At 44.2% G+C, this 22,483-nt stretch overlaps 4 protein-coding genes and 1 non-coding gene across 5 annotated transcripts; 4 read left to right on the forward strand and 1 right to left on the reverse strand.

Moving 5' to 3' along the window:
- Positions 1-2,852: 2,852 nt before the first annotated feature.
- Positions 2,853-9,563, forward strand: LOC102700720 (origin of replication complex subunit 1). Its single transcript, XM_006656659.3, is given in 19 exon segments — positions 2,853-3,009; positions 3,012-3,140; positions 3,142-3,614; positions 3,990-4,125; positions 4,215-4,367; positions 4,469-4,612; positions 4,692-4,843; positions 4,921-5,020; positions 5,117-5,239; positions 5,338-5,499; positions 5,652-5,709; positions 5,786-5,964; positions 6,584-6,692; positions 6,854-6,924; positions 7,118-7,213; positions 7,741-7,817; positions 8,462-8,545; positions 9,065-9,215; positions 9,319-9,563. Coding segments are annotated over 18 exon segments (2,457 nt in total). The 5' UTR covers positions 2,853-2,862; the 3' UTR covers positions 9,129-9,215; positions 9,319-9,563.
- Positions 4,275-4,352, forward strand: LOC121054834. Its single transcript, XR_005812118.1, has one exon. It is a non-coding gene; the product is annotated as a small nucleolar RNA snoR28 (small nucleolar RNA).
- A 3,536-nt stretch (positions 9,564-13,099) lies between the features above and the next one.
- Positions 13,100-15,008, forward strand: LOC107304326 (trimethylguanosine synthase-like). The gene is made up of 5 exons (XM_015837990.2): positions 13,100-13,686; positions 13,786-13,921; positions 14,147-14,238; positions 14,400-14,523; positions 14,629-15,008. The coding sequence occupies exons 1-5, from the start codon at positions 13,100-13,102 to the stop codon at positions 14,767-14,769; spliced, it is 1,080 nt and encodes a 359-aa protein (XP_015693476.1). The 3' UTR covers positions 14,770-15,008.
- A 216-nt stretch (positions 15,009-15,224) lies between these two features.
- LOC102701001 (UDP-glucuronate 4-epimerase 1-like) lies at positions 15,225-16,969 on the reverse strand. The gene has a single exon (XM_040525465.1). It carries the CDS (start codon positions 16,806-16,808, stop codon positions 15,462-15,464), a length of 1,347 nt encoding a protein of 448 aa, XP_040381399.1. The 5' UTR covers positions 16,809-16,969; the 3' UTR covers positions 15,225-15,461.
- Positions 16,970-20,984: 4,015 nt separating this feature from the next.
- On the forward strand, positions 20,985-22,279 carry LOC102701274 (putative RING-H2 finger protein ATL49). Its single transcript, XM_040525546.1, has one exon. The coding sequence runs from the start codon at positions 20,989-20,991 to the stop codon at positions 22,264-22,266; it is 1,278 nt and encodes a 425-aa protein (XP_040381480.1). The 5' UTR covers positions 20,985-20,988; the 3' UTR covers positions 22,267-22,279.
- The last annotated feature ends 204 nt before the right edge of the window (positions 22,280-22,483 follow it).

A 22,483-nucleotide genomic window follows, 5' to 3' on the forward strand; every position in this document is an offset into this window, starting at 1 on the left:
TATGCCACATTTCAGAGCATGTAAATAAATATGTTGCATGCTCCAATACCCAACATTATGATCAATGGTTGCAGATAGATAATATCGGCGATCTACACTCTCCATGATGTATGGGCAAAAGAAAGCAATATTCGATCGATTCATCCCTCCTGGCACTCTTGCCAACCCACGACTCTTTAACTTGAGAATTGGCAATTGACAAGTCAACTTTAGGGTTGTAAAAAGAAAAAAACCAAATGATTTGTAAACGTAAAATAATTTGTGAATAAAATTTTTACTTATATGTTCATAGTAATATTAAAACCAATGCTAGAAAACAAACTTTGGTGAAAAACCTTAAAATCAACTCTAAAATTAAGATTAAAAATTCAAACTTTGGGTTATAAGCATAACCCAAAGCCAAAAAATGAGGGTGTAGGTCCTTGAGAGAGTCGTTGACTATGGTAGAGTGGTTAGTTGGCGTCCTAGATCTTACTATGCTGGCTATTGCACATGGGATTTTACTAAAGGAAGAAGACAAATACGATGGACATAATGGTGTGATGGAGTTTCAGTGGACCATGATGTCAATGTCTATGGTGGGCAACAAAGTAACGGAGATGCACACCTAAGGTAGGAAGTGATATACATTGGAATTATACTGCACACATTTAGTTATTTTAGGTAGATCACAAGGTTACTATTAGACCACTATCAACAGCGAGGGTGTTGATCTAAGGGCTTGTTGTAGGATTTTTGACTACTAAATCTAAGCATTTGGTTCCAAATAGTTCATTCCTTCGTCCATAAATGATATACACATACTTGTTTTAATTATCTATGGAAAGTGCATCTAGCCTCTAAGCCAATTTTGGATGATTAATGACAATGCTAGTCAAGCATGTGTGTACTAATGACTTGTAAATGCAGAGAAGAAGAGAAATCGGTTCATTTAAGGATAACGCAAGATTGATTGAAGCAAATATGATCCAAAAGGCAAACTTCTACGGAGTCGAAGCGGTCGAAGACGATTTTATTTTTGTTTGAGTCATAGGACATCCGTACTATTGAGGGGTCACATGAGTTGCTACATGCATCCATGGGTGAGCCGATTGGTTTAGAAGTTTAGGTTTAGAAAAATTCCAGAGAAGTAGGACCGAGCATTTCTGGCCCCTGCTCACAGAAAATTCTTAAGTGTTGCCTGAACGATCCGGCCCCCGACACTTTTCCCAACAGCTACATGACGTATGACAACACTACAAATAGAATATTGGAATTATAGCGATTGGTGAGGTTGTCAGTTCAAACCAGTGGGTTCTTAGGGCTAACCTAGCACCTTTCTAGCCCCCCACTAATCGAAACACTTCCTAGAGTGATTAATGAGAGAATCGAAGCTAGGGTTGCGAGTCTAGATTAGCGAGTGATTGAGTATTGTTCTTGAGAGAAGATGGATGCATGTCGTGGCAAGGCGACCTAATACTCTTGGAGAATGGTCTCCTAGATGGATAGGCGTCGTCCACGAGCTTCCAAGTCTTATGGATCGCCCGGGAATGATTTATGAAGGTCCGTGCCTAACTTTCACAAGAAAATAGGTAAGTTTGGTAGTAGATACTTGTACTTCTTCTTAGAAGGCTACAGGGTAGAGCAAGTTGTAACCTTGAGTTAGTGGTCGATCAAGGACTCGCTAGCTCAAAGGTGTAAACTTGGAGACCCGTGTTGTCCCTGTGGGAGGAAGCCAAGTGATGGAAAAGATCGAGAGAGATCCTGCTCGCAGGATCACCTTAACGGAGAGTAGGATTGAAAGATCCGAACTTCGGTAGAAAATCACTTGTGTCTCTCTTCTTGTTTCTACCGTTTTCTCTATGTTCTAGTGATCTTTCTGTTTTCATCTTTTGCACACGAGCACCCCCACGTTTCTAGGAACAACACTGAAAAAATGGGACTCTCAAAGTCCCTCTTTTTCTTAACCGAATAGTCCGGTGTTCGTACCCGAATGGTTCGGTCTACTACTACAAATTAAAGTGTTTTTCAGGAAGCATATTAACCCCCCTCTAGGCTATCCATATGGGATTTCATCTATAAAATATCAATGGCTTCGCTTGATTTTAACTCATAAAGCTATAGTTAATTGCATATTGAGGTGGATTGCTGTGAGCTTGCTACAAGCACACAAAAAGGCAATTTATTTCCATAAAAAATGTAGAAAGAAAAACATATGAATTTCTGCCAAGCCTCTTATAATCCAAACCGGATGAGCCCTTCGAGTGGGGAAGAACACAACTTATAAGAGTAGGATAAAGGGATAAATGATGTCACTACTTCCAAGGCAACATTTATAAAATTAAATAGGTTGTTGATCCGAATTAGGGGATACTTGCATAAGTTTGAACTCATGTGTTTATCCCTACGAGGCACCATTATAAAACTCCAAGGGACGATTTGGTTTGGCCTTATTAAAATTTTAGTAACTTTAGTAGTGATGATGTGGCATTCCAACTAAGGTCAATAGTTGACATGCCTTTGCTAAATTTGGACTAGCGGAGATAGATAGAAGAATTTGGTAAAACTCATTGGCCTCAAACCAAGAAATTTACCTGCCAAAAATTGACAATGTCAAAAGTGATGATCATTGCCAAGACAGTTGGAAGTCCTGTGTTGAAGTGATGATCCAAATCAACCCCAAATCTCCTTTCAACCTTCCCGGGTCACATTCTGAATACGCAATTATTCCGGGGCTAAAGTGTAAAAGCGCGAAAATCTCTAGCGCGCCAAAACGCGATAGAACCCTAGCACCACCCCCCCCCCCCTCGTCCCCCTCCCTTCTCCATTTCAAATCCATACTCCGCCTCCGTCTCCGGCCGCCGCCGCCGGCGAGAGACCCAGATGGATCTCTCCGCCACCCCGTCCAGATCCAAATCCAGGCACAGATCCACGCCGTCGAAGCCTGCCGCCGCCCCCGCGGTGGCTCAGATGGACCTCTCCACCCCGTCCAAGCCAACGCCCAGGCGGAAGCCCAGGGCGGCCGCGGGGATGGCCTCGTCCGTGGACCCGATGTCTCCGGCGACCCCGTCCTCCCTCCGCCGCTCCAGCCGCCTCCTCGAGACGCCGACCAAGGCGCCCTCGGAGACCCCGGCGAAGCCCGCCCCGACCCCGACCCCGACCCCGAAGCGGAAGCGCGCCGCCGCGCCGTCGCCCAAGACCCCGACGCTGCAGCCCGAGCCTAAGCGGCAGAGGCAGAGGCAGCAACAGCAGCCGAAGGCGAAGAAGAGGGCGTACTACCGGAAGGTGGTGTACGACGGCGGGGAGTTCGCCGCCGGGAACGACGTGTACGTGAAGCGGCGGGAGGGCGCGGAGTCGGACGCGGAGGACCCGGAGGCGGAGGAGTGCCGCGTGTGCTTCCGCGCCGGTGCCGCGGTGATGGTGGAGTGCGACGTGTGCCTCGGCGGGTTCCACCTGCGGTGCGTGCGCCCGCCGCTGCGGCGCGTCCCGGAGGGGGACTGGGCGTGCCCGTACTGCGAGGCCGAGCGCGCGGGTAAGGCGATCGAGAGGCCCAAGCCGCCGGAGGGGAAGCGCATCGTGAGGACCGCCAAAGAGAAGCTTCTCTCCAGTGATTTGTGGGCTGCGCGCATTGAGAGGTCAGTGAAAAATGTGCGTTGGAGTGATTTTTGTCATCGATATCGTTGCCCAAAAGTTTACTTGTGTTGAATTTTTCTTACGATTCATGTGAACTTGCTTGAACTAGCCACATTGCGACGAATTGTAGTGAAATTTGTAGAGTCAGAAGCGAGGTGGCATTGGGCAATATAAACTAGTGATTATTGATGTGCTTTGTGTGAATATGATGTATAATGGCTTGTACTTGCCTTGATTTAGTTGTGTGAGCATAGGCAACCACTTGTTGTGGCTTCTTGATGTAACTAAACCTCTAGTTCTGCACTGTGACCATGCCACATTGACTGCTTCAGAAAATGAGACAAACAATTTCTTACCATCGCTGTTGGCTGCAACAGTTTATGGAGGGAGCCGGATGGAATATTCTGGGCAAAAGTAAGGTGGTATATTATTCCTGAAGAGACTGCAGCAGGAAGGCAGCCACATAATTTGCGCAGGGAGCTGTTCCGAACCAATGATCTTGCAGATATTGAGGTGATAAGTTATTTTCCATGTGCAGAAATCGTTTCCTACATGGATTGTCTGTTTATTCATTGTGTTTGTTGCTTTTATGTCTTTTACAGATGGAAACAATCCTTAGACATTGTTATGTCATGAACCCCAAAGAATTTAAGGATGCTAATGATGGAGGAGATGATGTATTCTATTGTGAATACGAGTATGATATACACTGGCATAAGTTTAAGCGTCTGGCAGACATCGATGATGAACCTGAGGTAAATCTACTGAAACTTGATTGAAGACCGTTAATAGCAGTTAGGACTTGGGCACCTGTCTGGTTATCAGAAGTAAACCTAATCTTGCTCTGTTATTGTAGGTAAAGGAAGATCCTGGTGATGAAACTTACAATGCTGGTAATGATTATGTCAGTGACACGGATGAAGATTCTGAGTATGACGAGGAGGAAGAACCAACTAAATGTAGTTCCGCTAGAAGGAATCAATCACATGAATTGGCTGCGGTACCAACCATCCCCTCCCCTCCCTCCCTCTTTAGTGTTGCACTGCCATGCTTTACTGAAATGACATGCCTATTTGCAGAATCTGCGGAAAGGGAGGATATATGGCCTACAAAAAATTGGGATCCAGAAAATTCCTCAGCATGTTCGGTGTCATCAAAAGACCATCCTGGAGAAGGCAAAAGCAACCCTGTTATTGGCAACTCTTCCTAAGTCATTGCCTTGTAGGGATAAGTATGTTAGTATGTTTTTGCTGCATGTTTCAACCCCTTTCATGCATGAACTGCTTTTGAGTTGAAGTCTTATGTCAGAGAAATGGAGGAGATATCTGCATTTGTGAAGGATGCAATTTGCAATGATCAATGTCTAGGACGCTGCCTTTATATTCATGGTGTACCGGGTACTGGCAAGGTAACTAACCATTCCTGGTCCTTTTGATGGTTTACTTTCCTGTTGTGTATCAGAATGCTAAACAATATTTTCTCTGCCTACTTTGTCGACTTGCAGACTATGAGTGTACTTGCAGTTATGAGGAGGCTAAGATCTGAGCTTGATTCTGGGAATCTAAGGCCCTATTGTTTTATAGAGATTAATGGTCTTAAATTGGCTTCTCCTGAGAATATCTACAAGGTATGCAAACTTCTACCTTGCTGAATAACATGATGTCCTAGTCAACCGAATCAGCCATGTTAAAAGGATTATAATGCATATAATTTTAATATATGCAGGTTATATATGAACAATTGAGCGGGCATAGAGTCGGGTGGAAAAAAGCTCTTCATTATTTAACCGAGCACTTTTCAGGTGGCACTAAAATTGGCAAACAAGCAAACCAGCCAATTATTTTGCTCATCGATGAGCTTGACCTTCTTTTGACAAGAAATCAGTCGGTAATAATTGTAGCTGAACCTGTTTAGTAGTTCAGTAGCTTTGTATTATATTCTTTGGAAAATCATAATTGTTTGATATTTCATTTTGTTTGTTGCTGATTGTTCTATCATGTAAATTCATATAATTAACATTTGAACTAATGTTTTGTCAGGTGCTGTATAACATTCTTGACTGGCCCACCAGGCCAAATTCAAACCTAGTTGTTATAGGTACCTATACTTTTGTTTGTTTTACATGTGATTTTAGTTAGTGTTTTAATTACTCTTCGGCTGTCATTGGTTGCAGGTATAGCAAACACAATGGATCTGCCTGAAAAGTTATTGCCTCGTATTTCAAGTCGGATGGGTATACAGCGACTTTGTTTTGGCCCATATAATTACCAGCAACTGCAGGAGATCATAACAAGCCGTCTAAAGGGCATTGATGCCTTTGAAGACCAAGCTATTGAATTTGCTTCTAGAAAGGTTTGGGATGTTGTATCATGCTTGCATCTTTTTTATTATTCACCCATGTCTTTTTTTCTGTGACTGTTGTTTGCACATCCAGATTACATTTTATTTCTGAAGGGTGAATTCATGCAAGATGTCTTTTTAAGGTTATTTTATTATTTTGTTCTTTGCATATGAATTTTCCATGCCGTTAAACATCCTTTTGCTACTGCTTGTCCCATAACAAAAACTTAATCTGTTCTGATTCCTAGTCAAACTAGTAAATGGGCAGCTGTGCTGTGATCACCCTAAACTTTTGCCTTTCCAACAAATATACTGTATGTTTGGTCATCAATTGGTTGCCATCCGTGTTGCCATCTTATTTTTTTGGATGATTGAATTACAAACTAAGGAACACCTCATGGTCTAGAAGATCCATAAGTTGTGTCATCTGCACTTAGTTATTTAAGATACTAGCAATTTCTTTTCACTGTATTTCTTTTTTGCATGTTTATTTAAACCAGTGTACTAACTGCACTCACAGCACTGCAGTTTGGTGGCATTGCCAGATGTCATTGCATCCTGGATGAACATTACCTGTGTAGTGTTCTCTTGTCATCATTTTCATTTGACTGACTATTGCCTATTTGCACAGGTAGCTGCTATGTCTGGTGATGCAAGGCGGGCCTTAGAAATATGTAGACGTGCAGCAGAGTTTGCAGATTACCGTGTTAAACAATCTGGGCACACATCTGTGAATAAAGGTACTGACCAAATATCTATGGGCCACTTATTGCAGATATGAGATCTGTATTTATTCAATATGTACGAATATATTCAAGTATGATGGTCTTGTGACTTCATCCTCTCGCTGGTATTAATTCCAGCTGTGTATATTTATTGAACTTTGATCTGGCACCTGTAGGGAAAAATATTGTTTGCATGGGTGACATAGAAGCTGCTATCCAGGAAGTCTTTCAGGCACCACATATTCAAGTAAGTGATTGCTTCTTGTTCGCCTTGTAATGCAGTACAATTTGTTCAGTTAGGGATTGGGCAACTGCACATACTTAGGTTGCCAGACCATTTACTTCGGCCAGGAGATATTGTCCAATATCTAGAAAAGCATGACCAAGAACTAATGCTAGCTGACCGTCTAACCCTTAACCATAACTTTTTCCTCTTACAGGTGATGAAGAACTGCCCAAAATTTGGAAAGGTTATATTGGTTGCTATGGTTCATGAATTATACAGAAGTGGACTAGGTGAAGTAATGTTTGATAAGGTGAGGACCCACTTTTTGTTGCTTTAATTTCTATGTTTGTCTTTAGCATTATTAGCATAAAGAAAAAAACATGCTAGAAAAAAAACCACTTTGTGTTTATTCTCTAGTAGGTGATTCATCAAACTGATTAGGCCTTTTTGGACACCTGTATCCACTCTTTCAATAGTACAGCATATTGTCCTTTACATGACTTTCAGAGTTCACTTCAACAATACTACTACAACACAGGTTATTTCCCTGAATCAGTACTTCTGCAACAGGGTGGAAACGTGCAATTGTTTTGTACTATATTCTTCATTAACATTTTGAATGCATTTATCAGCACCTTGTATGGTCAAGTTTCTATATGAGTTGAAGCAGAGACAATCTCTTTTTGCTCAGAAGTTCCGTTGGTGCCAGTATTTTTATTTGTTTGGTGAATTACTGTTGACATGTGAATAGTTATACTTCAAATAAGGAGTGTTCACGCGCCATATTTTTGGTGGTTTGAAGGAGGAAATTTGATAGGCTTTCCCTTTATGCTGTAGCTGGCAGCAACTGTCCTCTCTTGGTGCCACGTCAACAGAGAATTATTGCCTGGCTATGATACTCTTCTGAAAATCTGGTTAGTGAATCTGATTTATTCTGTATTTCACATTACACAAAGTTCATCCCAAATTACTTTTACATATGCATGATTCTGTGAGGCCATTTCCTTCTTCTGTGCTACTGTTACGTCTGATGTGGACAGTGGTCTTGCCTTTGCATAAGTGTGGATTGCGAGTGCAGTGATAAGGGCTTTTTTACCACTTTTTTTATATTGCAAGGTTGTCGCTCGAATGACACTTTCAGGTGGCATTTTTTGCAATTTTCTAGTGGCGGTTTTGTAATAACGATTCAAACCAGGGCAGATTTGCGATTTCCCCTAAATATTATTGAACAATATATGCCATAGTTGAGGAATTCTAGGCCAGGGGTAATATCTTGCAATTTTAGAAATGGGTGTGGTAGTACATCTTCTGATAAAAATAGATGTCAAGACATGCTTGTCGTATCATCAGATTGATGTTATTTTCTTCCATTACTAATCTCTGCCAAATTTTCATTCAAGTACAGCACATCTGCTGGAGTTTGACCTCTCCCACTTTCGCCAATTTGCCTTCTGCTAATTGTTCCTGGCACTAAAACATTCACATTGGTGCTGTTTATCTTCATTCTTGAATGCAACAGTTTGTGCTTATTTGTATGAAATAACTGTTCCTATTGCAGTTGCAAGCTTGGTGAAAGTAAGATCATTCTCTGTGAGGAAGGCACTAAGCACAAGTTGCAGAAGCTTCAGCTTAACTATCCAAGGTTAGCTCGCAAGACTGCATTTACCATTGAAACTGGCATTACAAAACAGCTTTAGGCAAACTCTTACTGCTGTTTAATGATCACCAGATTCATTTTCATTTGAATCATTTATATGTTTAAATTGTACATTGCGTCTGTTGTTTTCTCGTCAACTTAACATTTTGTTTGAATGAAAGAGGTCCTTAGTTTAAGATTGGGCACTTGGCAACTCCATTACTAGTGAGTAGTGACGCACTTCAGTCATCTCATCAGCTCGGCAGATCCTTGATTCATTAGCATCTCATCAGCTGACGGCTTTTGGTTACTCAATGCATACCTATTTTATCATATAAAACTGTACTCCCTCTATCTTATTATGAGATGGATTATGCCCTACCTAGATTCATCCATAGATCAATGTATATGTTTTATATATGTGTCAAGATTCATTAGCATCCATATGAATCTATGGAAGACCAAAACATCTTATAATATGGAATGGAGGTAACACTAATTATTATTATTTTTCTTGTTTGGCAGTGATGATGTAACCTTTGCCCTGAAGGAATCTCCAGATCTTCCATGGTTGTCCAAGTACTTGTGAAGCTTACACTTGAAGTGGTTGCATCTTCCCAGCATTGCATTCATGTACTCCTAGGAGTTGAAGAGCAACTCACATTCTTTATCAGCTGTAAGTCTGAAGATGATGCCTGGTTCTTTATTCACGCCGTGTAGAAGTTTGAAGGCCGTCTTTTTTTTCTTGTCAGCAACATAACATAGCTCATCTTCTGCAGAATCTCGGAAAGTTTGTGAATGCAATGGCCGATCTTCCAAAAACTGACTCAAAGGATGCCGCTGCACCAAATGCAATGCAGTGGCGCACCTGTATTTTAACTTGTAAACGCGAAGATTGTACGTCTCCAAATTTTTTCGCCTAATCTGTTGTTACCCAAGAAACTTGCTCCAAAGAGATGTCTTCTGTTTCTTGTGAACTGGTTCTACCACATTTGTAACTGGTTTATCTATATCATCAAATTATTTAGGCCTTGTTTAGTTCTAAAAATTTTTCCAAAAACATCGTATCGAATTTTTGGACATCTAAATAAAGCATTAAATATAGATGAACCAAAAAACTAATTGCACACGAAAGAAATCTTGAGACGAATATTTTGAGCCTAATTAGTATATGATTAGTCATAAGTGCTATAGTAATTAACATGTGCTAATGATGGATTAATTAGGCTCAAAAGATTCATCATGTGGTTTCTAGTTTAGCCATAAAATTTGTTTTTTCATTCGTGTTCGAAAACCCTTTTTGACATTCGGTCAAACATTTGACGTGACATTTTCTAAAAATTTTCTCAATCTAAATACCCCTTAAACATTGCAAATGCATGATGATATCGCCGGTTCCTGTGTCTGCCTGGTATGCCAAAGTTGCGACGTTCTGAATTCCAGGCCCTGTCCAAATTATTTATCGTTAAACATTGGCTATTTATTTATTGCTCACTGTACCCCGTTACTTTAGGCCATGTTCTTTTCTACCTCAAGCTTCTTTGCTAAACGACGTTATATATATATATATATATAATAAATTTAAAATTTTCAAATTTATAATAGTTAGCACTTAATTAAATATGTGTTAAGGAAGGAGTACTTGTTTTTGGCTTGTGAATGGGTGTCTGATCCGCCTAAACCTCTGTCATGAAGGTGGTTTTAGTCATTATTACTTCTGTTCCATATTATTTTCATATTATAAGCTGTTTTAGTTCTTCTTGTATTTAAATATGCTAATTAATCTGAATGGGTATATAGAACATTCATTAACGGATCTAAATATTATGATATGAAACGTAGGGTACCTAATTTGGTCGACGTATGCCTGATCAGCCCAAACGTCTAGAAGGTGGCCTTAGGTATTCTACAGTAGTTTCCGTAGTTATCACTGTTGCCATAGATATGCTGTTGTCAAGTTTTTTTAATAACTATGTCATTTTGCTCCTGTTTATGTTTATAAAACAAAATTTAAATTTTAAGTTAATTTTTCGTTTGGAATGCTCTAATATAAAAAGCGGGAGTAGGCCTTCGCTGTGGTCTTGGAAGCTTAAGCATCAATGCATCGTCCAAACATCCTAATTAGGACATAGTATCTCTATTTTATATTATAAGATTTTCTAGTCTTGCCTAAATTCATCAATTGATGAATATGTCTATATATATATATATATATATATAGTTGGGGTCTAAAAACATAACAAATTACCTCTAAATTTTGATTTATATGGCTCACTAGATTCTTCATATCAAATCTTGTAGCACGCATTTTTTTTTATTTTTGGAGATTTTTAAGTATTTTTTTGAGATTTTTAAAAGCGATACATAACACATTGATTATATATATATATATATATATATATATATATATATATATATATATATATATATATATATATATATAAAAGGCTAGAAAGTCTTACATTGTAAAATGGAGAGAGTATTGTTTTAACGAATTTGCAAAGAAAAAGTGTAGGAATGTGAAATCCTGTGAAATACATATTGTAGGAGCGTTCGATTCATAGGAATGCATCCAAGGGAAACCATAGGAAAATTGCCTCTCTCCACTATTGGGGGCAAAACATAGGGAAAAAAATCCACTCCAACATCATTTTTACATTGCTAGAGAAAAAATTCCTACATTTTTTAATACTAAAGGTTTGCACATACATTGCTATCATATTTCTATATTTTTCGTATTGCTATGTTACTTAATATTAAGAGTAAAATATATGGGCGGTCCTTAAACTTGTGAGGAAGTGTCACTTAGATCCATGAACTTGAAAATTTCATACCTAGGTCCATGAACTTGGTTTAATGATTCACAACGGGTCCAAACCGCATTTGACCCAGGCTAGCTGCCGACGTGACAATCCACGTAGGCAGAATATTTGCAATATACCCCTTCCTTCACGATAAAGAATGAAGACCCCCCAAAAAAAAATCTCCCGACCCCTCACCTCCCTCCCATTCTTCCCCACCCCCCAGCCGTAGCAATCGAGGAAGGGAGAGCAGCGACTGGGCATCGCCGGAGTTCATCGGTGGTGGCTGCGAGAAGGGAGTGCTGGGCAGCGGCTTAGTGCGTGGCTGCGACGAGGGAGCGGGCGAAGGCGGCGCGGCTGCGATGAGGTTGCGGGCGAAGGCGGCGACGCTGCAGAGGCGGCGATGGACCTCAGCTTGAGGGGAGAAGCTGAGTCGGCACCGGTGTATCGTAAGTACCACCTGCTCTTTTCTCGTGCTGTAGCACTCATACGGATGATTTTGATGCAATGCGAGATGATCTTAGTTAAGTATTTAGGGCTAAACCTAGGGTTTTATTTGGTTGTTGATCGATTTGCTTTATTTGCCATCGATAGGCCCTAGTTTCAAGAATTTTTCAGTTGAGATTCATCATGGTGGATTTTTCTGTGGTATGGGAGTCAATCGTAGTTACATGGATGGCAAAGTTAGTTGGTTCGACAATGTTGATTCTCAGGAGTGGGGTCGTTCTCTATAATTGCTAGATTTGGTTGCTATGTTGGGTTAAAATACAAGTCCAACATTGAAAGTGTATTGGTTGCTGCCTGGGAAGAAATTGGTTGATGGTTTGAGAATTATTGACAGTCAAGTAGAGATCAATGTAATGAATTCAGTTTCCAACAAAGTTAAGAACTTTGTCCTCTATTTAGACCATACTAACCATGTTTTAGGCAGAAACCATGAAGATATCGTAATTAGCTCAGCTTGTTAGTTGCCTAAAGTAATCAGCCCTATTAGAGGTCGTCAGCACACAGAGCATGAGAATCAGGGGATAGTAATCTAGGACAACAACCTTGTGTTGAAGTACTTGATGAAATTGAAGAAAATGAAGATCACGTTGATGACAGCGAAGTTGACGATTCAGACTTTGTAGACATGACTATAAATTGCAGGATGATGATGATGACCTATTTGAGGATAATATGGATGGTAATGATGATGACCTCGTCGCAGCCGCGCCGCCTTCGCCCGCTCCCTCGTCGGAGCCACGCACTAAGCCGCTGTCCAGCGCTCCCTTCTCGCAGCCACCGCCGATGAACACCGGCGATGCCCAGTCACTGCTCTCCCTTCCTTGATTGCTACAGCTGGGGGGGAGGGGAAGAATGGGAGGGAGGTGAGGGGTCGGGAGATTTTTTTGGGGTCTTCATTTAAGGGGTACATTGCAAATATTCTGCCTACGTAGATTGCCACGTCGGCAGTTAGCATGGATCAAATGCGGTTTGAACCCGCTGTGAATCATTAAAGCAAGTTTATGGATCTAGATATGTAATTTTCAAGTTTATGAACCTAAGCGACGCTCGCTCCCAAGTTTAAAGTCCGCCGTGTATTTTACTCTAATATTAATGTTCGAAAATTTGCGATACCGACCTTAGCGTTCACGCGGGCTTTCCTGCTTCCGTCGTTTCGTTTCATGCGACTCACATCGGAGGACAAGTACGCGCTTCGCCTTACACTTCCACACCTCGCCGGCGGCGGCGCTGCCCATCTCCCTCCGTCCCACCCATGGCGAGAGCGAGGGCTGTGTCGAGGACGCCTCGCGGACGAGCGCGCGCCGCCGCCTTCCTCACCAGGAGTTGCCACCGCCTCCTCCGGTTCCTCGCCACCCGATGCCTCCGCCGCCGCCGGGCCAGCACCGGCGGCTCCTCCCCGTCCGTCCAGCCGCCTCTCGCACGGGCCTATTCCATTTCCACCCCGCGTGGCCGCGGCGCCGAGGTAGCCCGAGCGCTCCGCCGTGCCAGCACCGGTGATGGTGATGACCCCTCTCCGTCCGCGTCCGGTCAGCAGCCACCCCTCACGCGGCGAGTCCCAGGCGCCGAGGAAGCCGGAGGGTCCCGGGCTGCGGTGGCGGCGCAACCGCGGCACGAGGAGCAACAGGGCGGCGAGGATGCCGCCGTGGCGGGGAAGTACTGGGCGCAGCGGCGCAGCCTCTTCTCCCTCTACGACCGCGGCGTGCGGATGGACGCGGAGGGCTGGTACTCCGCGACGCCGGAGGCCATCGCCGCCACGCAGGCCGCCCGCGCCCCTCCGGGTTCCCTCGTCCTCGACGCCTTCGCCGGCGTCGGCGGAAACTCCATCCAGTTCGCCGCCAGGCACGCGCCGCCGCCCCCTCCCTCCTCTCTCCATTTCCTCTTCACTCACTAACCCCGCCGCCGCCGCCGCCGCCACCGGCCTCGATCGTGCTGCTGCAGGGGTTGCTACGTGGTCGCCGTGGAGATCGACCCCCGGAAGGTGGAGCTCGCGGCGCACAACGCGAGGATCTACGGCGTGGAGGACATGATCGAGTTCGTCGTCGGCGATTTCTTCCACCTCGCGCCATTCTTGAAGGTAAGCTACTAGTACTACTAAGCTGAGCTGTTTACTGAAGGACACTGAAAAAAGATTGAAACACCATGCTTGACATTTACTGTAGAAACTGAAGTAGAATCTCCAATTCATTTATTTTTTCCTGCTAATTTTCCAGTTATAATTAATATCATTTGGTTATGTGAATCTGAATTTCAAGTGAGACCAAAGTTCTCCTCTGATTGTTCAAGCTGCATTGATCATCAGGCAGATTTGGTGTTCCTTTCACCACCATGGGGAGGGCCATCATACAGCCAAGCTCAAGTTTACACCCTTGATATGCTGAAGCCAAAAGATGGGTATGCTGTTTGATTTCATTTGTCATATCGACAAACTCGAAAATAGACAAGAATGAGTAATTTCTTCTTGGTTTCAAATTGTTTCAGCTTTATAACAGTATGAGTTTTCATAATATTACAACTACTGTATTTATAACTTGGACCTATGAGTTTGCATGCAGATATGCAACATTCCAAGCTGCTCAGGAAATATCTCCAAACATCATAATGTTCCTGCCACGGAATGTGGACATAAGCCAAGTAGAGCAGCTCTCTTGGTTGTCTTCCCCACTCTTAGATTTTGTGGTATGTACATGTTCCCCAACATTCTTTTCTATCAGGCTTGAAAACATCTGGCATTTTGAAGCTTCCAGTCTGTGAAGATGACCTTGCATTCATGTTGTTGTACAGAGCGAAGAGAGTTACGTAGGGCACAAATATTTCAAAGGGATAACTGCCTACTTTGGAGGTGTAGCACAAGAAGTTCATAAACAACAACAGATTTCTTCCCAAGATTTAGATACCTATCTTCCCCTAAATCCTTGTCTGTAAGTGCTTGCAAATGCTCTGAGTTGGTGACTCGGATGGGACGAAAGAGAAGCTAAGGTGTTCTGCCGCTCCACAAACTTGGCTTCAGTATTTACCATTCTGGACTACATGTTTGGTTCTTCGCTATTTGCGTCCATCACTGTCAAGATTGCTCCTCTCTTCACCAACAAAAGAAGTGGAGTAATTTTTTTGTCAATGTGAAATTTAGAAAATCTACAAACAGCCCAAATTTACATGAGAAAATTACAAGGGGGTGATTGTTTGGCTTTTTGAGAGAAAAAAAATCAAATGACATATTTATAAACAAAAAATAATTTATAAATAAAACTTTTATATATATGTTTTTAAATCTTAATGATCCAAAAGTCAAGGCTAAAAGATAAGTTACAATGAAAAAACCCCAAATCAATTCTAAACTATGATTGAAAATTTAAATTTTGATTTATAGGCGTAAAGAGAAGTGAAAAAGTTGAGGCTCAAGAGTGAGAAAAAACAGCACCCACCCTCCATCCTATTATCAGTTTCTCACCACCAACAAAATTAAAAAAAAAAAATCAATTCCTCCTTCCATTCCAAAAAACAAAACAAAAAGATCAAAATTTACATACATACAGACATATAGATATACATATTTGTTGTACTATGTTTGCTAATGCTAAGTACTAAAGCAGTATAATCATCATGAGATGAACATATCATGACAAGTGGTTCCTGAAGGCGTGCGTGCCTCTGTTGTAGCCGTAGTAGGAGAGGTACCACCTGACGAACTTCTTGAGCCCCATGTCGAGGCTCGTCGTCGGCTTGTACCCGAGCTCCTCCCTGGCGAGGCTGATGTTGGCGTGGGTGAAGGGCACGTCGCCATTGCCGGGCATCTCCACGACGTGCTTCTTGGCCTTCGCCATCAGGCACCTCTCCAGGATGGCCACCAGCGCCTGCACCGTCACCGGCGAGGTGTTGCCGAGGTTGAACACCCTGTACGGCGCCGGGCCGCGCTTCTTGCCGCCGGTGCCGGTGCTCGGCCCCGCCGTGTCGAGCGCCGCCAGGCAGCCGCGCACGATGTCGTCGATGTAGGTGAAGTCGCGGGCGAGGTCGGCGTGGTCGCGGCCGCGGTAGACGGTGATCGGCTTGCCCTGGAGGATGTTGCGGGTGAAGGAGAAGTAGGCCATGTCGGGGCGGCCCCATGGGCCGTAGACGGTGAAGAAGCGGAGGCCGGTGACGGAGAGGCCGTAGATGTGGTTGTAGCTGTGGGTGATCTCCTCGCCGGCCTTCTTGGTGGCGGCGTAGAGCGACGCCGGCTTGTCGGTGCGGTGCGCCTCGGAGAAGGGGACGCGGTCGTTGAGGCCGTAGACGGAGGAGGAGGAGGCCCAGACGACGGCCGGCTGCGGGTCGGCGTCCTTGCTGGCCTCGAGGAGGGAGACGAGGCCGGCGACGTTGGAGTGGACGTAGGAGGAGGGGTTCTCCATGGCGTAGCGGACGCCGGCCTGCGCGGCGAGGTGGAGCACGTGGGTGAAGGGGACGACGTCGAACAGCTTGGCGAGGAGGCGGCCGTCGTTGATGTCGCCGTCGACGACGAACACGCCGTGGGACCCCAGCAGCGCGCGCCGGGCCTTCTTCAGCGACGGGTCGTAGTACGAGTTGAAGTTGTCGATGCCGACGACGCCGTCGCCGCGCTTGCGGAGGGCGAGCGAGCAGTGCGCGCCGACGAACCCCGCCGCGCCGGTCACCAGCACGGACAGCCCGGCGCCCTCCGCCGACCCCGGCGGCCGCCGCGCCGACGCCGACGCCCTGATCTGCCGCTCCCAGTGCAGCCCGCCCCACGACGCCGGGAAGTACCGCGACGACGAGGTGTCGCCCAGCGAGCGGAAGCTCAGGTACGTCGCCGTCATCGCCACCAGGAGCAGCGCCCACAGAAACATGGTCCCCGTCGACGCGAAGCACCGGTGCACCTGCCGGCTCATCGCCGCCGCGCCCGACCGCTCCACCTTCACCTTCCCCGGCGTCGACGGGTACATCTCCTCTTCCTCCTCCACCTCCACCCGCATCCTCCTCCTCCACTTCTCACGCAGCCAAACGCACCATCAACCAACCTTGAGCTCCAAAAAGATCAAATCTTTCGGGTTCCTGAGCCGAAAAGGATCGAATCTTTCGATGCTTTGCAAACGTTCTTGCTGATTATTCTTGAAAAAAGTTAGTTTTTTTTGGGGGGCCGTGGGAAATGGCGGGAGGGATTAGTGGAGGCGGCGCGTGCGAAGGATGTGGGGAGGGTTGCATGAATAGCGGTGGTTTTGTGTTCGGAGGCTCGGCGATGTTGGTGGGGGTCCCTGTAACTGCAATTTTACAGGGTTTATTTTTAGATGAAGCTATCTGGTTTAGCTGCAACAACAAGAGGAGAGTGTGTGTGCACAAGGTCGAGGTAGGGGTGATAATGGTTTAACCATTTTGCCTATAAAATTTAAGGGTTGGGTTTAAAATAAGTTGAAAAGAAAATTATACAGAGTTTTAAGCTAAAATTCTTTTAAAAATTAAATAGAATTATAAAAGAACCCATGTATCTAAGACCATTCCCACCCTTAGGTCGAGGTGGTAGTAGTTCCTTGAGCCTTTGATGCAAGACCTGAATCCTCCGGCCCATCTCCAAGGATGGGATAACAAGCTATGAGCATATCCAACCATATGTTCAATTATTTAGATTCTGAATATCGTTTTAAGAAATAGAAAAAATACTCTTAGATTTACTAAATCTAAAATTCCCTATAACTAATTGTGGGCCATATCATAAACTAACAACATAAAACCTCCAACATTTAGCCTAGTGGTTTTAGACTTGAAGTGACATGAGTAGCATCTTAAGGTCTTAAGTTTAAATCTCTATATATCTCCGCTAAATTTTAGATTGGGTTATTCAAGAGGCTAAGTTCTCAATTTAAAAAGGCTGAATATATCCTGGGAGTCGCTTCGGTTAAAAAAAACAATTTCTCTTCTCAACTTCAAAGTCACCAATAACCCCATGTTTTTCTTATGCTTATAAGCCAAAATTTAAATTTTTAACCTTAAATGTAGAGTTGATAGGGGGTTCCCTGAAGTTTATTTTCCAGTCTTGGCTTTTGGATCAGTAGGAATACATATATAAAAGTTTTATTCATAAATTATTTTTTATTTACAAATATGCGATCTAATTTTTTTTTCCATAAAAGAGCCAAACAATCACCCCAAAACTTTGATTCAATTGTTGGAATGAAAGTATTCCTTCGGTGGAACCGCCCCCCGTAAAGATTCTCTAAAAAATAAGAAACATTACTTAACAAACTATGATAAAAAACACCTAAACCAACGACAGAATCAAGTTTAAAATACGCATATAAGCTAAAGGGCAAACAAGGTAGTCATCAGGTTTGGAACTCTGCTAAATTATATATTTTTTGGTGGGGAAAACACTAGTAAAATTTTGGTTGAACAAACCAAGTATTTTTTAAAGTTGTGCTTTACAGACAATTTGAGAGTGGCTATTTATCCATCTCACTTTGTATGATTTGCATCAAAACACACAATTTTCAACAATTCAACTCAAATTTAGTAGTGCTGAAGGTATTTCGATTTTTTATTTTCAAATACAAGTTTGATGCACACCTACCCACGTGGGTACTCCTAGCACGCTCTGTAAAACTACAATTAGCGAGCATCCCGTTTGACTTGGTCGTGGAAGGACAAATAAAAGCAACTAGCTTGTTTGGATCCACAATGCTAGCTAAGTCATGAAAAGGGAAAAATATGTTCAAATTATTGTCATTACATTTTTATTTTTCAGGAAACTGAATCGGAACGGTAAAGCTAAAGAATAAAGACGATAACGATATATTGGTACCACCAGACCATCGAAAAATACCGGAAATGAAATCATCGGAATAGACCATCAGAAACAATACATCACAATAGCAACCGAGTTACAAACTTACAATCGTTTTTCCGTTCTAAATTAATGTCATAAACACGTTCAAAGCAGTAAGTAACTAATATGAATAGTTCATAACGATTTTGTAACATCAGTGCTAACAAACATAAGGGTTATGATTAAGTTTTGGTTCCGATGGGCTATCAGAGTTAGATGGTAAATTCTATAGAAATTGCGCATGAAAATATTGTACCCGTTAAAATGGTTCATTTCGGTGATATCACGAAATTAAAATACAACGGTCAGTGTAAATCATAAACAATGGCGGACATGGTCGGGAATTTCCATACTGTTTCTAGCTATATAATTCTAAGAGTAGGTTCCATTTCCATCACAGGACCCTAACAAGTTATTCATGTTACCAAGAGGGTCATCCTTTTGTTTTTTTTTTGAAAAAACCAAATAACATATTTGTAAATAGAAAATAATTTATAAATATAAATAAAAAATTATATATGCGTGTTTTTAGCGATTCAAAAATGGACTGAAAAATAAGCTACAATAAAACACTCTAAAATATTTATATTTACGATTGAAAATTTAAAATTTTGCTTATAAGCATGAGACCCCAAACTTTGAAATTGGTTCAAACAAAAACCGGTCCTAGATTTTCGGCCCACCTGGAACTCTGGATGGAGCGAGACATTGAGTGGTGTGCTGTGCTCTGACCTTCACACTGCTTGTTTTAGGGTAGAGACTACTCTATTAGTATCTCTATTTTAGTCACTTTTAGTTTCTAAAATCTAAACAAATGAGATTAAAATGAACTAAAATACTATTAGACTATTAGTCTCTTTGGGAGAAACTTATTGGGACTAATTTTCCTTCAATTGTCCCCACGTAACCACCTCACGCGCACGCAGGGGGCAGACGACGCCCACGCAAGGGACGCCGCCGCGCGCAGGGACGTCGCTGCCGCAGGCCACGCATGGGGACGCCGCCCTCGCCGAACGTTGCCGCCCACGCCGGAGGTTGCTGCCCACGCACGGGGACGCCGCCGCCCACGCACGGGGCCGCCGCCGCCCACACCGGAGGCCGCCATCTCACACGCTTGGGTCTGTGCATCTGAAGCCTGAGATGAGACAGACAAACACAGGTACAGCTATTAGAGCATGAATCAAACAATTTTATCTCAAATGTTGAAAAGAATCCGCTGCCCTCATAAACGAGTAATTTAAGAATTCATTGGTACTAACTACAAGAGGTTTCTAGTCAACATTTTGCATTTTGGGCATTTATTCCAGAACAGCACTGCATGAAACTGAACATTTATCAGAACATGAGCTAACCTGGTAAAACTCTGGTGCTAACATGAGCCAAAATTATCTATCGATTTTCAGAACATGAGATGCTGCTGTGCCGTAGCGTGCTGCTGCTGGTACTGATTTGTGATTTGAAAAATAACTACTTTTAGTCTCTCTGATCGATCAAACGGTAGAGATGGGCCTTAGGCTTTATCAGATATCCGTATTCACGTGTTCTTTCGTGAAAATGTGATAAAAGATTTTTTAATTTTGTAATAGCTATTTAATAATAAAACCGGTAGAATTAACTGTTATAAAAATCAATTTATTTTTATTTAAAACAGATAAAATGATGAATTTTTATATATAAACATTTTATAGAAAAACACAGTGTCTATCGGTTCGAAAAATAGAAGCCAAGAAAAAAACTTTGCAGCAACAAGGCTACCACCCTTAGCAGAGGCTTTGTCCCTAGGAATGTGACCCTGTGATTCTGAACTTTTGGAAATTCGGAATGTCATCAGGATGAACAATACAGTACATCTGCAATGTGCAGTATGTTCCCTGTTTTTACCCAGTTTCGCTCTTTTTTGTTTTGTTATCTGACACCGATAGTTAGCCGCATAATCAGTGACATAACCATCACGTCATCACCTACCATTTCTTCTCTAAGCCTCCGTGAGAGTTCACGTGGTCACACGTTTTACGTATTAAACGTAGCCTAATTACAGATTTCGCCTGTAAACCGTGAGACAAATCTTTTGAGTCTAATTAGAACGTTATTAGCATATGTTAATTACTGTAGCACTTATAACTAATTATATAGTAATTAGGCTCAAAAGATTCGTCTCACAATTTTTCCTATAACCGTGTAATTAGTTTTAATGTATATTTATGTTTTATTTAGGTGTTTAAAGATTCAACTTGATATTTTTAAGAAAATTTTTCGGTAACTTGCCTAAACTATCGTCTCATATAACAAGCTCTCCTTCTTCTCATGTTACCATTCGTGACACTAGCTTAGCTATCATGGACACGTCGCCGCCGCCGCCGGCTGCGCGCTCCATGCTCAGCGCCATCGAGGACAAGATGAGCCCGGGCGTGCTCCTCATCATCGCCATCCTCGCCGTCGTCTTCTTCCTCTTCGGCCTGCTCAACCTGCTGGTGCAGAACATCCTCCGGATGCGCCGGGCGCGGCGGCGGCGGCGTGTGGGCGACGGCGGCGGCGTCGGCAGCCCGACGGCGTTCCAGGGCCAGCTCCAGCAGCTGTTCCACCTCCACGACGCCGGGGTCGACCAGACGTTCATCGATGCGCTGCCCGTCTTCGTCTACCGCGCCGTCGTCGGCGCCGGGCTCCGCAAGGACGACCCGTTCGACTGCGCGGTGTGCCTGTGCGAGTTCGCCATGGACGACAAGCTCCGGCTGCTCCCGACGTGCGGGCACGCGTTCCACGTCCCCTGCATCGACGCGTGGCTGCTGTCGCACTCCACGTGCCCCATCTGCCGCGGCAGCATCCTCGCCGCCGACGACTCGCCGGCGTCCAGCCCGGTCGTGCGCGTGCTCGAGTCGGAGAGCATCCAGGAGACGCTCGGCAATGGAGGAGAGTCTCCTCGTGGAAGGGACAACGAGGGGTCTCCCAAGGCAGAGGAGGAGGTCGTCGAGGTGAAGCTTGGCAAGCTCAAGTGCATCGACGGCAATGGCAATGCCGGTGACCTCGCCGTCCAAGGCGCAAGCAGCAACAGTGGCGACCTCGATGGCAGGGGGAATCTTGGACAGAGACGGTGCCTGTCCATGGGGTCCTACGAGTACGTCATGGACGAGCACGCCGCGCTCCGCGTCGCCGTCAGGACGCCCAAGAGGAGGCCGGCGAGCTCGAGGTCCCGCCGCCGGTTCGCGCTGTCGGAGTGCGACTTCGGGGGCTCCAAGAAGGGCGCGTGGGAGGCGGCGGTGACAGAGGCCGCATCGGCCGACACGGCGGCGGCGGCGGCGGCGAGGCTGAACAAGGACAGCTTCTCCGTCTCCAAGATCTGGATGCTGTCAGCCAAGAAGGAAGATGGCCGGTCGGCGGCGGAACTGGCCGGCGGGAGGCGCACGGCGTCGTTCCGGTGGCCGGCGATGGCTGACGCGAGCAGGAAGCAGGGCGGGATCACCGAGGAGCACCGGGACGTCGAGGCCGGTGGCAATGGTGATCCGTCTCTTGCAGTTTCAGGTGAGCTGCGGCCGTCGTTGGCGAGGACCGCGCTGCAGTACATCGTCGGCGGCGGCGGCGGGAGGCCGCAGAGTAGCAGAGTTGGAAGCCATTCTTGAGCCGCTAACTGCATTTGGTTTGCACATTGAACTCAGAAAAAAATGTCCTTTTTTTTTCTTTGATTGATTTTTTTGCTACTTTTCTATTCTTTTTCTGAATGATTATAGTGATTGAAAAGCAACAAATTTGTGAAAAAAAGAAAGTTGAAACAGCTGAATTTATGTGTTAGTCATAGTCATGTTTATTAGTTAAAGAAGCAAAAGGCATTCTCTCTGG

The sequence above is a fragment of the Oryza brachyantha genome, chromosome 6 (assembly GCF_000231095.2).
Source record: "Oryza brachyantha chromosome 6, ObraRS2, whole genome shotgun sequence".
In the NCBI taxonomy this organism is placed as follows: domain Eukaryota; kingdom Viridiplantae; phylum Streptophyta; class Magnoliopsida; order Poales; family Poaceae; genus Oryza; species Oryza brachyantha.

What these genes read in the sequence shown, in the direction of transcription:
- LOC102701001 (XM_040525465.1), bottom strand. Translation starts at nt 16,808, where the DNA reads ATGCGGGTGGAGGTGGAGGAGGAAGAGGAGATGTACCCGTCGACGCCG.
- LOC102701274 (XM_040525546.1), top strand. Translation starts at nt 20,989, where the DNA reads ATGGACACGTCGCCGCCGCCGCCGGCTGCGCGCTCCATGCTCAGCGCC.
- LOC107304326 (XM_015837990.2), top strand. Translation starts at nt 13,100, where the DNA reads ATGGCGAGAGCGAGGGCTGTGTCGAGGACGCCTCGCGGACGAGCGCGC. An exon ending in ATGCTGAAGCCAAAAGATGG is followed by an intron (nt 14,239 to 14,399) that starts GTATGCTGTTTG and finishes GTTTGCATGCAG; the next exon opens with ATATGCAACATTCCAAGCTG. An exon ending in CCCCACTCTTAGATTTTGTG is followed by an intron (nt 14,524 to 14,628) that starts GTATGTACATGT and finishes GTTGTTGTACAG; the next exon opens with AGCGAAGAGAGTTACGTAGG.